Source organism: Ostrinia furnacalis, unplaced genomic scaffold (genome assembly GCF_004193835.3).
Source record: "Ostrinia furnacalis isolate ACB-3 unplaced genomic scaffold, ASM419383v2 OfSCF0990, whole genome shotgun sequence".
NCBI classification, from domain to species: Eukaryota; Metazoa; Arthropoda; class Insecta; order Lepidoptera; family Crambidae; genus Ostrinia; species Ostrinia furnacalis.
Window position 1 is genome coordinate 339,507 of NW_021131229.1, and position 15,178 is coordinate 354,684.

Below are 15,178 nucleotides of genomic sequence, written 5' to 3' on the forward strand. Positions count from 1 at the left end.
AAAGTCCCAGATATATCCTCAATATGGTCATACTACTTCAAAATATCTTATAGAAACAAAAATTTTAAATTTGCTCAAAGTCAATGAAACTCAATGTAAAATCTTCTTTTTCTTGACATATGTAACATTTAATAATAAGTTTAAATACTGGTAAAACGTTTTAGGAAGTAATTACTGTGAAAATACAAAGAAATATGTTAACAATGATCCACTGTCAGAAATCACGAAATAAACACTTACGCGTGGAATTTTATATCACTTCCAGGACAACACGAACTACCGCAACCACGCACTATACAATTTTGCACCATTTCTTCAGACAAAACAATGATAAGGTCCCTTGAAAAATCTCAAACGAAATCAACTGCATAGTAAACAACCGCCATGATGGATGGATTCGGCCGATGTTGCCACATTACCGATACCTCAGAAATTGGGATTGTAATTCCCTGATTCGCCAACACATTAAGCCTAAATGGCCGACAATTTTGTGATTTTTTATTTAACTAGGTAATCTAAGTTTCAAATATTAATTATATGGGTATTTCGCTGAAACAGTAAATTTTCTGTGTCCAGGCAGGCGAACACATGTTTTTTTATATTTATATGTATAAAACTATTTTTATGGGAAAGTTAATCAAAAGTTTTATTTGTTTTTGCTATTACAATAGCAGAAACTACAAATAATACCGTAGAAAAACTTAATCAAAAGTCGTTTTTCTAATTTCCTTGTTATGTCCATTACTGTTGTTTGCCAAAATGAAGGCACATTATAACAAATTGAAGCGTAATTTCATTCTAATAGCACTCTCTTTATATTTGAGAAACGTTTGGCTATCGGAAAATAAAAACTTTAAATGTCAAATACTTAAAGGAAGGAAATAAAGTGAAGTTAAGTTCTTGTCCGAGTCAAAGGTATAATTTCCCTGGGTCTTTTTTTCGACCATTGTAGTAACGAAACGAAAGAACTTAGAATTTAATGCACTGCACCGTTACACTCGGCCATTTCGTCCCAAGAGGCCATCGAGGCAGGAGGTACTTCGTTGAACAGTTTCACGACAAATCGCATAAGTAGGTCCCTCCTTGGGTTTTTGTTTACTAAAAAGTCAATTTCTTTGGACGGTTTTTTGCAGCTAAACAATGGATTAATTTTATTGTTTATTTACACAGATGTAGTGTCTGTAGGGGTAAACCCATGATTTAAATAGTAAATGCATAGGGTAAATAGGTTTTTGTCTGTGGTGTCTTTTAGGCATAAATCTAATTTCTTTGGCCCTAATTTCCCTGTTTTCCGTGGCATAAAAAGGCCTAGGAAATTATAAAAGACCATTTTTAATTGGGCGTAAAGTCAAATTTTGAGTATTTCTTTATTGGAATAAGTTTAAAATTTACATTTTAAGAAATGGGTATAAAAATAGATATAGAACAACTTGTTTTTAACTCTTAACTCAATCTACTGAATTTATCTTCCTTAGTTGTGTAAAAAGGTCGTAATGATACAATATTCATTGGTACGTTTGCTTGCGAAGGTACACAAAAATGGGTCGAACAAAAAAAAAGCAAACCACAGAAGAAAACTTAGAGAAAAAAATATTTATAATAATTTCCTTGGCTACCAAAAATTCATGACCTTATAACTTTGTTTCTAAAACTAATTATGACACCCCTTTTAGATATATTAGCTTAGTTTTTGTTACTTAATACAATGGGAAACTAAAAATAGTTAAAAACAAAAATATATTTCGTACCAAGGAAATTAGGCGAAATTGACCATTTTTGGCGAAATACCCATTTATTTATTTAACTTCTTATTTGGTTAGTGAATTGGCTATTTCGAAGAATTTACAAGGAGATTTAAATAAGAAGATAGCAATACTACAGTTCACACTAAAAAGAGAGGTAGGGCCACAGAGAGCGAGATAGATATAAGTAGGTATTTGACTCAAGTTTTGTTCCCAACTTTGCCCTCCATTTTTATCTGTAGCTTCATGATTTTACCCATTTTATTGTCTATGAAACTTGATGTTAGTAATCGATTCTTCAATTGAATGATTTTAACTCATCAGTGGCACAACACTATTAACGAAATTCCATTTTCTTGATGTTGGCTGCTTTGGCTGTCAACCAATGACTAATAAAGATGTGTCGTTATGGGTTTTTGAAATAACGAAACGCGACGGTTTTCGAATCACGAATAACGTTTTCAAAACTAGTTTTTTTTAAACGAAGTTATTTCTACAACGCTCAAGCAAGAGTGATAATAATAACGTTAGGTGTTTGGTTAGCTGCAAGGCCTTTAGGAACTTATGAATTTCAAAATAAGACTCAAATTCCATTGAATATCTAACGTACGACGAAGATTATACCTATTTCATCCACACTTATGTTAACGTCCTATGGCTTTCTCAGTCGCACACGCACTCGATTCGTTGAGATCCTTATTATTTGGACACCATACATTACTCGCTTTACTCTTTTAGGTTACAAAAAATATGTTTAAGAATCGTCAATGTACGACGTTGTCCTCAAAACTGTCATAACGAAGCGGGAAACACGTTATTTTTTGTGTCAACCAAACATCTACCTTATGTTGTTTGCTTAAGAGTGAATTCAGTTTACCTTTAGAGCGTTGTGGAAGCAATCGTGTTGAATAACGAAGAGATTCTAACGTTGTATGACGTTAAGAAAAAAACTAGTTTAGGCGTTTTTGGATAACGAGTGATCACTGGTCAGGCTAATCACTCGTTTAATAACCAGTGATAACGAATAACGCCCATCGCTAATGACTAAGAAATAAATAGATTGAGCGGGCACGTACCACGCCGAGAAACACACCGAGAAACAGCGCCAATGCGCTATGATATTATGATAATAATTTCTTCGGTCAACAATAAAAATTTGCGAACCCTTTTTCAATGGTCAAAAACCGTCAACAAGTTTAAATTTACGAAGAATTAGGAATCGGATCCATCGGATTTATACACTCACGGATCGCGGGATAAGATTGCAGGTGATGAAAGAGCCCTAGTCCAAGACTGTAGCACCTGGACATAAAAAAAAGAAAAAAACTTGACAACTTCACTTCAAACATTTTCAACAAGTCAGTCAATAAACTGATATTGTTTTAATTGTTATCGCTTCCACAACAAAAGACTCATCTTATCACAACAATCAAGCTTATTCTCATGGTCCATCCTGTTCTCATGAAAAGTTACAACATAGACTACTTATTTATCGTACTTATTCTGCTGCCAGAAATATGGACTACGATTATCTTATAAAACTGCTTTGTGTAGGGGATTCTGGTGTTGGAAAGACGAGTTTTCTCTACAAATACACTGATGGGGTATTTCATACCCAGTTTATATCCACTGTTGGCATTGACTTCAGAGAAAAGACCGTCGTAAGTACCTATCTTTTCACGCACTATCTGGGTTGGCGCCATATCCAATATCAACCCTGAATAAGTTTTAGATGACAATAATTATTCATTTGGTTCATTTGCATGACTTATCCCGTAATTTAGTAGTATTCAAATTCTTGACAAATAACATAAGTCTGATATTAAACTAGAAAACCAGTTGGAATGCCAAATAATAATCCCGCAGTAGCGGTTTACGAGTGATTTGCTAATAAAAGAACTAGGGCAAAGTTATGGGTCTCATACCACATTTACAGGGACTACCAAAGCGATGAGTTAGAAGACATTTGGAGTGTTTACCACTCCCTGAAAGAGTTGCAGACTCAAAAAAGGTCCTGTTACCAATAGACTGTGTAAAACTTGTAAATTTCCTTTAAGTTAATGAAAATAAAAGAATCTATGGTGTCCTGTTTTTTCTACTCTGTATCTTACCTCTGTGATGGTGGTGTCATTACATCCATCACTATTTCTTGTACTATACTACTTCATACACTTAATTTTACATACCTCTTGATTACAGATTTATCAGCAAAGTGGAAGACAACACCGCATACATCTACAACTTTGGGACACTGCTGGACAAGAGAGGTAAATGCGTAAATAACTTATAGTATGGTTAAAATAAATACTATTCATAAAGGCAAGAATATGTGTTATAATAATGTTAAACCTGTTTATTGGATTAACATCAAATTAAAATAGTTTATTTATTCAGTACACAGGCCCTTTCCAGGGCACTTATACACGTCCCACATTACAAAATACATAGTTATTATGAAACTTTTTGATGTCAAAATTTGTAAATTACAGGTTCAGAAGTTTGACCACAGCTTTCTATAGAGATGCCATGGGTTTCCTTTTGTTATTTGATTTAACAAATGAGGCATCTTTCCTTGAAGTTAGAAACTGGATAGAGCAGTTAAAGGTGAGTCAAATTCTGTTAAATTATAGAAATTATTATTCCATTCCTATTTTTCGTTCCATGTCCATAATTAATTAACACATTGTCATATTTGTCATGTTACATCCAAAATCATCAAAGATGTACCTACTTAATGTGTTTTTGGCACAAGTCATGAGTCATTTTTTTATATATTTTTGTACCACTGAAATTATTTATTCATTTCATTATTATCATTTGATGAATATTTGGAGTGTTTGTTTGATAATGTTAAAAATGATGGTTAGATAAAGAGATCATGAGTCATCAATTTGATTACGGGGAAATGGTTACCATTTCTGCTATATTATTATGAGCTTTTATTTATATCTGACCAATTAATTTGAAAGTCCATAAAAAATACTTACAAAATTGTTTTGACAAAATGTTTCCAAAATCCTATTCTACACAGCTCATGAACACAAACAACTGCCTGTTTAGGCTGAAAAGAAAGCAATTAGCTTTCAAGAAAGAATAAAAAAAAAATTTAAGAGATGACACTTTGAAAAGTCTAACATTAAAGCTGCTTGGATGATTGCATATTCTATAAAAAAATGGTAAATCAATTTCAACTCCACTATTTATCAAACACCTGTACATAATAATATGTTATCATTTATCTATACTGTGGTGTTGTGTATAAGTTTTTATATTATTTCTTCAGCAATGAAGATACACAGGTAAGGACATTTTTATTTTTGTTCTAATTTGTTCATTTCTTTTCATATGTTTAATTTAATTTTAATTTCTTTTGATTAATTTTAAGTTAATATTTAAATTTTAACATCGTGCCACAATTTGTTATTGCTTTATCACTTTAAGACACTTCTTAGTGATATTTATCTTTTCAGACACATAGCTTAAGCGATGACCCTGACATAGTGCTATGTGGTCACAAATGTGACCTGCAAGAGAAGAGACTAGTCAACCAGAACCGTGCGCGAGAATTCGCTAAGAACTACAACTTGCCGTATTTGGAGACCAGCGCTAAAACTGGCCAAAACATCGATCGCGCCATCGAAATTCTTCTAGATAAAGTTATGATTCGGTTAGTATACTTTTTTACTTAACATAAGTATTTAGAGCCTGGTTCTTTCGAAGCTTTTGATAAATAAGCGAGAGTAAAATAGTGCATTGTACTTTTTGGCATAGTTTAATTTCGAGACATGGGACATGTTGTGTAATGCTTCTAAGGGCGTTTGACCATCGATAACATAACCGGCACTGGTCCGACGCCGGACTGGGTAAAAATGGATTCGTCAACACACGCACTTACTTACCGGCACCTTTCCGGCGCCAGACCGATACCTCTAACATGAAAAACTTTCGACTTCGAATCGTTTGCGTATTCGCATCGCCATCAAAAGATTTAGTATGAAAACTTAAACAACGCCTCTGTGAACGTGACGTAAAGTGAACTTAGTATGAGAACTACTAGTTCTCGCACGCTAATTTTGACAATCGAGATCATCATGTTATCGTTGAATTCGAAGGCTGGGTATCGAATATTGTCGAATACGCAAACGATTCGAAGACGAAAGATTTTCGTGCTAAAGCTACAGGTAGAAACTGGCTCGTCAATAGACCAAAATAACCTCAGCTCAGCTTTTGGCTTTTTTTACCTTTTCCATTCATAATGGCACAAATTGCAGACAAAAAGGCTTTCTTCTTTTGCGACTCTGTAGCTTAGAATTAAGATTAAAAAAATATTATCTGACTGACTTGATGGTAAATTGTGTTTTTCTCTTTCAGTATGGAGTCGTCAGTAGAGTATGCTATGCTGTGCGCGTCAGGAAGACGTAAGCAATCCCTACAGAAGTTACAAGCGAAACAAGACAGAAAGCTGTGCTCCTGCTAGAAATAACATCTGTGATTGTTAATATACATTCCTCTTTGAGATATCACAGTTTATAAAACTTTGTAACCATGTGGAAAGAACGATTAAACTTAAACTCCCCGCAGAGTATAGACTTTTAGTCGGCCGATAGTTGGGCCCGATTTTAATTTGTATGAAGAATCGGCCGATACTAATATGCGCATTTTCATACAAAGGTCGATACAGGGGGCGTAGTGTGAGTTTACGTCAACGCATTCGATGTCGACTGCGTAAAAAGTGACATTAAATGTATGACGGATTGTACAGCGCCCCTAGCGGCAACTTTAAAGAAGCCCTCTAATTAACAGCCCAACCCAACTATCGGTCGACAAAAAGTATGTGGTCTGCGGCTAGCCTTACAGTGACTTGATAAGCTCTAACAATTTCAACCTGTGTATAATATATCTAAATTCCATGTGTGTCTGGATTGCATGCAGCTCCTCCATTTGGCTAAGGGAGTGCAGTGTAACTATCATAATATATTTGATTTACTGTCTTATTTGTTAATATGAGCGATGAAGTTATGCACTGTAATATTCAAGACACGTTTTATGTAATTTGGTAAACTGGTTACAAAATATGACTATTATATTATATATTCCATTTTATATTCTTATACATATACTATAACAAACTACATCACAATTATATTAGTTATCGTACAATTTATTCCTATTTATATGCCTATTTTATAAATATTTAAGTAACTTTATTATACATACATAGTATGGCGTTTTGCCTATTTCATATTTTATTATCTAAATAAGAACATTTAAAAGATCTGAAAAAAAAAATAGATAGGTTTGGGTGTGCTAATTTATTTCAGTATACAATTGGTATTTCAATATTGCTTTCACTTGATAATGAAGAGGAAATGGTCAGAACCAAAATTTTACACACAGGGCAACACCGATTTATGAGACTGACTTTTATTTACAAAAAAAAAACGAAAATTAGTACATTATTAGTTTGAACTTTTGAAGAATTTATTCCTATTTATTTATTTATTTAAAGAACGTAAGAGTTTGAGATTTTATAATATTGAGGCTATCACAAAGTTTAGAGATTCATATTTTTAATTTATTTTATCTACTTGCCAAGTATTAATGTAAGAATTTAATTTTTTATAACTTTACCTATTAAGAAAGATAAAAATATTTTAAATCTAATCCAAATTAAATCTAATTCATAATAAAATGTAAGTTCGCCTATGAATATCTAGTCAATAGTTCAGTGATATTTTTCTTAGTTTTTGAATTTAAGCACACGTGTACCGAATATTATGCAAAAGTGTTTTTCATGTTTAGATCTCAGTAAATTAAGTTTCAAAAATTCTTAACCTTTTTTTCTCAAAGCGTGTCAATAACACAAAAATTACTTAACCAAACATTCCAGTTCTTTCAAATGATATAATATTAGATTTGTATTTTTTTTGTAAACTAATGATTAATTTTCATGTGATTATTATTGGCCTATCTATTATTTTTAGTAAGATGTTTTCCATAACTTCCAATTGGTTTGAGAATTGGAGTGGGTTTTCATTCAATATTACATAAATATGTACTTAATTGTTTTCTTAGTAAGTAAGTCACATTTAATGTTTTCGCGTGGCTTTTTATGTTGTCCACTGCGCTTACTGTTTGTTGTGTTGTTGCGATGTTACAAAGCGTGTACGTGTGGCGTGTGTGTAACACACTTAGATTAATAAAACCTTGATGGATAGTCTTCATCAGCGTTGCCAGACGTCCCGATTTTGGCGGGACGTCCCGATTTTTTGATCAAATTTAAATGTCCCGCGCGGGACAGGCTCGGTCCCGCTTTTCGGAGAGAGACACTCACTTCACCAGACTATTGTTTGAAACGCAATATTATTCTAAAGAATAAAACTTTTTTAATTTTTTTCTTTTTTTATTCTAAAGAAGAATTTAACGATACAGTAAATCTGATTTTAAATATTTTTTTTTTTTTTGTTAAAATACATTTTCTATGGCTACTTTTGCTATCTATTGTCACGTAAACGTAATTTTAAGTCAAATAAAAAGAGAAATATTTGAAAACCTTTGATTATATACGTTTTTTTACTATGTCGCGCTTTTGACGGAAGAATCCCGCTATTTTCACTCAAAAAGTACCAAAGTCCCGACTTGGCGAAAAAAAAAACTGGCAACGCTGGTCTTCATACAAACGCTTCGTCAAGAGTGAGGCAAAAATCGTATGTCATTAGTGTCAATTTTGTTGGGGAGTGTAGACAGTGAAGGCGATTTTCCCGAAAGTAGGGAAATTTTTAATACGTTTTTAATTACTTTTTATAACTAACAAAAACAAAACGCATCATGTACTTACTTAATTATTGAATTCAAAGTACCTACCTAATTACAATAAGATAAATCGACTGAAAAGTCTCGATTTCATAAAAAAGGAAATGTATTTCTACGGCGAACAATTGGGAAATAAATTTTCTTGTTACTGGAATCATTCCCGTATTTAATTTTTGAAAGCCAAATTCAAGCAAAATACGCGTCGAATCGTAGTACTTACTTATGAAATGTAACACTGGTCACTTTCTTTAGTTTTTCTGATGTATTTAGACACCCTTTCACAGCACAAACCGTCTTAATTAATTAAAAGTCGTCGGACGTATTTACCAATTTTTCACTTTGACAGTTCATGTGACGTTTACGAGTAAGCCATTTTGGCTTACTAAAATCTGCCTCACCTTTCGTGCACTGACTATCTATCTAGGTTTTATTAATCTAAGGTAACACAGTCACTTTAACTTACAGTATTCTTATTACTAAAAAGTTAAACGCGTGTTCAAGGATGTCTCTTATTTGAAGGCGGCCCATGACTAGTTTAAAATGTTATATTTTCATACTACGTCACTTTGAAAATGATATCTCCATATGCGTCACTGTAAAAATAGTGGTATACGTAAATTAAAGTGTACCCCACAATATTTATTACAAAAATTTCTAAAAACCAAGCTCAAAACTTGATAAAAACTTGACCATAAATTGAAGTAATGCGATTGTTTAAATCATGAAGTGACACGTACCATATCTATATATATAAAAGAAAGTCGTGTTAGTTACTTCGCTTATAACTCAAGAACGGCTGAACTGATTTAGCTGAAAATTGTCAGGGAGGTAGTTTAGAGCCAGGAGAAGGACATAGGATACTTTTTATCCCGTTATTTATTGCCATTAAGGCGGAACAAAGTTCGCCGGGTCAGCTAGTTATTATTATAAAGAAAATATTTATATCGAAACGTGATAGTCGTGTGATGTACTGATGAAATTACGAGAAGACAAAATTAAAAATTTATCAGTACCCTATATTTTTTAAATAACTCCCATATCATTGTGTGCCATTCTTCCAAATATCTATTTATTAATTCTACATTAATATTAAGGGTTTTACCAAATCTAGGTATTATTAAGTCTGTGTGAATATCTATTTTGTAATTTTGTGATCGTTTGGCTTAATGGATATAGTATTAAATATACGTACCAATTTAAAAAGTATACTTGACTATTTAGATTTTTTAATATTCCTTGACCAACTGCCATTTTATGCGTGTCAATTTGTAAACAATTATTGTTATATTGGATTCCTTGTGTATTAAAAGTAAATTTATTTGATTTTATTGTTTTATTGTAAAAATATATTATTTTCGGCGTTCAAATTGTAATATAGAGTTCTGTATTCTTTGTGATGTGTAATCTAAAATATATTCGTTAAAAAAACTTTCTATTTTAACTATATTTACAGATAAAATTAACAATTCTTCACATTATTGGCCAATTGGCAATAAATAGACGGTAAAAGTCAAACAAATATCGTTACCGAAATGCTTTAAAGTCGGATGTTCGATTTTGTTCCGATTCCTCACTAAGCCAGGGTTTAGTTCAAATACGTAGGTTTATCTTCCCCCACGGTGAATCCACCTTCATTTACTCCGGAGCTAAACGAGAATTGAGGGGTCGTACACAAAACTGCAATCATTCAACCCCTGTGGACGCACGTGATGCGTTCGCCTGCAGTGCTTTTTGCCACTGCCGCAACCAACTCTCAACCCAAACCCCCCGAAGTAGAGTTTGATATCACTTAACGCGATTTTAATAAGCTTCGTTCGACGTTCACAAAGATGCTTCTTATCAACTCTGTTGTAAGGACATAGTGTCCAAATTAGCCCGTGGTCGACGGACGCATTGTAGGGCCCCATCGCGCAGTCGCGGAAGCCACCAGTACGTCACACTAGCGTTAATCTTGGGCCTACAGTTTCATATCAGTATCGGTTTCTTTTATTTAGCTGCACAATGTGGAATAAAGATTCGGTTGTGTTTTGTTTTGGAATTCCAAGCGATATGATTTAGGAGCGCTGCGAGTATGTAGCGCAGAAATAGGGAAGCGTGTGTGTAGCGCTGCGCGGCTATGTTCATCCCGTTTGGTTTGTTTATGTATTGGAAGACAACAGATTGGTGTAGCCGGCTCGCGCGGTGTAAAGCTCGCATGTTTTCAGTCGCGGCATGAATGGGCGCAGTGCTGTGCAGTGCCCGTGATCGTGCGTGGATGTTCTGTGGCTAGATATGCAGTGTTGACGTTCAGATATTAAATTCGGACAGTGATATGATAACAGTGCGCTGAATTTTTTTGTTGAGGTGGAGGTGCTTCTCGTATTGTACCGGTAAGTAAAATGATACATCCTACTGAGATTTGTACGGGTAGTCCCGGCGTTAGACTTAATTAGGCGGAATGTAAAGTTGAAACGATAAACTTTTACAGATAATGTTTTGACGAATGTTTGCTTAACTCGAAAATTTTACTTAGCTCAATGAAAACAAAACTTTTGTTATCGTTGTGTAAACTATGGTAAAGTCCTGATATCATTTTTAAATAAGGGTAAAATACCTACGTGTGTTTTAAATATTATGTTGCTGTTGCAAGCTACTACGAATGAAGGTAAAAAAGAACATAAAATCTGTAAGAAAATTGTTATAAAGGAAAACAAGATGCAGGTTTGAAAAAGAAAATGCTCAGGAGAAAGTGTCACATGTTTTACAAATAAATGATTTGATTTGATTAAAAGTATTGGTTGATTTGATTTGGTTGAATGCAAACATGCCTATTCAATGTATGATATCGATGTTTAAATACATAGGCTAATATCACCGTAATGATAATGTGCTACAATTTTTTATTTTACAAGTTACAATAATATGTATTACCTATGCATTGTCATCGTCGATATATTCCAACGAAGATAATTTAATGAAATAATGAATGAAAATAAAAAATGTAGTTGCTAATTTTCTCATTATGCCACTACCATTATTCCTGCAAGCAATTTGGCGAAACCCAATAGGCGTGTGTATAATGAAACATTTTATAGTGTTGTCTGCTCACATCTATTGCGGTCAATTAACTTTCATTAACTTTAATTATGAGTTAATTTCGACTGGTTTTGTTTGCAATGCGTACGAGTATTATTAGTGGTACGCGCAGGATTACCACGAATATTATAATTATGAAGCTTATGAAAGGAAGCTTATTGCCTTTGCCACCGATCGTTGATAGGTAAAACAGTAATATACATATATTTTGTGCAGTTAAATTAGGAAGAAAGCCTTTGCTACCACATACATTAGTAAATAAAACTTATGGGGCGGGGCGGTGAGCTTTTGAAATGTAATAAAAAATTTTGTAGTACGCTATTTTGTACATCACGCACGCGTGATCGTCACGTGTGTGTTTCCCCTAATTACTACATAGTATTTCGTAATCGTCGTGTGTGTTTTCCCAATTAGGTCCCATTTCGTAATTTATTTTATTCATTTATTAAGGCACTCACAACAGTTCTTTAACCTTCCACTTGACATTTGATTTTTTTTCTGTTAATTTTTCTAACAACTTATATCACCACCTACCCTGGCCTGTTGTCAAACTTAGTGCCATGTAAAGCTCGGAATTATATTTCCTAGAAAGACGAGTCAGGTTATCATAATGTATGTGCTTATACCTACCATATAACATACAATCAGCCTGATTGTGTTGGCCGGTTCGTAATACAGAATCTGCATGCCTGAACACCGAAATCCTCTTTGCGAAAAAAGTTTACTACAATGTGTTCAGTTCTTGCTTTTGAATTTTCCAACAATGAAAATTTTGCGGTCTGGCACTTGCAAAACGTTTCGGAGCACAAAGGAGTTAAAAAAGAAGACTGTGTTTCTTGTTATGTTAAAAATGTACACCATTTAAAGTTATCTACATAAAACGCTATACAGTACCTACACCTGAAATTGGTAGTTAATTTGAGAAGTCCTTGATGCTCAGGTTTTAATAGTAATAGTAATATTTGCTCTTCAGTGAACACAAATATTCATTACATTTTATTTCTGTGTGTGCTACAACAGAAATAAAATGTAATGAATATTTGTGTCCTACCTGGCAAGCAACTCTATGAATAATCTAGCTCCACAAGATGCTGTTTAAAAATATACACAAAACCTAAAAGTTACTAAACCAAAAAGTAACATCGGAAGAGACTACAGAGTTTGTGACACTTCTAATTTAATTCCCAAACTAACTAATCACTTGATTGACATTTTGATTAAGGTTTTGGGTATTTTCTTCCGAATTGATCCTTATCAGGAACAAGTCGTCAGTGTCGTAATACCAGGTAAGATCTTAAGGTTCATTTATCCCGACATTTTATCGATAAATCACGGTATATCTGACAACGTCGCCCTTAATTCCTTTGAGAAAAATCTTAAGATAAATAGGTATCGATATTTTCGGTTACGAACGGGGTAATAAAAGTGTGAAGAGTAAGAATATTCTTCCTTTAGTTAACTACGTGTTGTAAAAGACTCCGATCCGAAAGAGGGGGGATTCAAATTCACATAATGCCAAACAAAAAAAGGTAAATTAGAATGGTATCCGATCAACTTTTACGGTGATTATTTTACACACAGTTTGTGTTATGACGAATAGTCATAGGTGGGAGTGGTCAATCAAATCTTCAGCTTTTAAAACCAAACTGAAAGTATCCAACTCAGTTTTGCATCGGAGATATCGGTTTGCATTTTATATTAATTTAATTCGAACAGATGCCGCATCGCGTTTTTCCAATGGATATAAATTTTTAGTTATAGTGATGCTGAATAAATACGGGATATCAAACACCTGGACCATAATCCATATCCATAATCCACCGATCAATTGCCAATCTAGCTTTATGATTAATCCTTTTTGCTGTTGAGCTTTATTTTTTCGGTTTTGTTGGCAACCAAGGTGATGAGAACGAGTGATGGCAATCGCTCCTAAATATAGGACGTTATCAAATTGGTACCTATCTGTTAAATNTACCATATGTAGGTTTTGAGACAACTTTTAGGGTGTCAATATACAAGTATTTACAGACTTACAGCTGGGTATCTCGAATTCCGAGATTCTTACATAATTTAAGCTTAAATGACTGGACTAATGTCCTTTTTTTTATTGATTGGATGATTTAAATGTGGCAGAAAGTGATAGAGCACCACAAATCTATCCTAATATTATAAAGCTGAAGAGTTTGTTTACTTGAACGCGCTAATATCCGGAACTACTGGTCCGATTTGAAAAATTCTTTCAGTGTTAGATAGCCCATTTATCGAGAAAGGCTATAGGCTATACAAAATCACGAGCAATAATGAAAAATGTTGCGAAAACGAGTTTTCACGCGTACGAAGTCGCGGGCACAGCTAGTAAATTTTATAAAGTTGTCAGAAAACGTAGCCTAATATTGAGAATGTATGTACAATTTTTATTCAGAATTATGAAACGCCAGCGATAAAAATTTCCTTTACATCAATATTTTTATTTGACTGTACTTACATTCTGACCTTTATTACCATGGTATAAAGTCATATAACAAGCTTTTGATGGCTACCCTCGTTCGCTATCCGGCTTGAGAGGTCATTTTATTTTCATACATTTGCTTTGTGACGAGTTTGCGTTTCAAGTACGAATGCAGTTAAAAAATGTTGACCATATACGTACAGACTAAATTATTGTAGGAAAATAGCACCTCTTACTACGTACATAAGATGCTCCAGTTTGAAGCTTTAAGTGCTGTTACTTGTATTCAACGTAACTAGTGAAATCTATGCAAAAATTCAACACGGCAGTTTCAAAGCGACGTGTAAGGCTGAGTTGCACCACCTAATTTTGACCGTAACTATAATGATAACCGGCGTTTTTTGTATGGAGTTTGACAGATTTTTGACCTTTGTCAAAGTTAAAGCAAGGTGGCGCAACCCAGCCTAAGTAATTAATTTCATTGGTATTATGGTTCATTTAACTTTTTGCAATAGATTCCCAGTATCATTATAATTTATATGAATTAATCAATTAATTTTATCGGAATACCATTTTCCCCTGAGATCTTGAAGTAATTTTAATATTCATATAATGAAAAAGATTGTCCAAGTTAATTTTATGTAAAAACGATTCTGAAAAGCTAAGTAGCTTTAAATTTCAGTAATATATCATTTACTAGATTCCATGTTATTAATAGAGACACGGGAAAACGCAGCGTAGGACGCAGCGTCCACAAGGTGGACCGACGACCTGATAAAGGTAACAGGAAAGCGCTGGATGCAGGCCGCTATCAATCGCGCGATGTGGAAGTCATTGGGGGAGGCCTATGTTCAGCAGTGGACGTCCTGTGGCTGAAATGATGATGATGATGATGATGATGAATGAATGAAATGACACAAACACAATTTCTCAATTAACTACTTACTACTACTACAAATAATACCGGCACAAATAATCTCATCATTTGCAATAATAAGAAAATTGCACGTGATTTCATCGGCTAGCATATATCGGAGGTTCATAATATAACGCTAGTGCTCTCTAGCATTTGTAGGATGAAAATAGAAGCTTAATTTGT

At 33.8% G+C, this 15,178-nt stretch overlaps 1 protein-coding gene across 1 annotated transcript; it reads left to right on the top strand.

The window, feature by feature from the left end:
* The first annotated feature begins 3,054 nt into the window (after positions 1–3,054).
* Rab27 (RAS oncogene family member Rab27) lies at positions 3,055–9,178 on the top strand. Its single transcript, XM_028301772.1, has 6 exons — positions 3,055–3,403; positions 3,942–4,009; positions 4,232–4,346; positions 5,213–5,409; positions 6,114–7,924; positions 8,996–9,178. Exons 1-5 carry the CDS (start codon positions 3,260–3,262, stop codon positions 6,217–6,219), a joined length of 630 nt encoding a protein of 209 aa, XP_028157573.1. The 5' UTR covers positions 3,055–3,259; the 3' UTR covers positions 6,220–7,924; positions 8,996–9,178.
* The last annotated feature ends 6,000 nt before the right edge of the window (positions 9,179–15,178 follow it).

Bases quoted from the DNA above. Each gene is read 5' to 3' on its own strand.
- Rab27 (XM_028301772.1), top strand. From the start codon at position 3,260: ATGGACTACGATTATCTTATAAAACTGCTTTGTGTAGGGGATTCTGGT. The intron at 4,010-4,231 runs GTAAATGCGTAA...TGTAAATTACAG, and splicing joins GACACTGCTGGACAAGAGAG to GTTCAGAAGTTTGACCACAG. The intron at 5,410-6,113 runs GTTAGTATACTT...TTTCTCTTTCAG, and splicing joins CTAGATAAAGTTATGATTCG to TATGGAGTCGTCAGTAGAGT.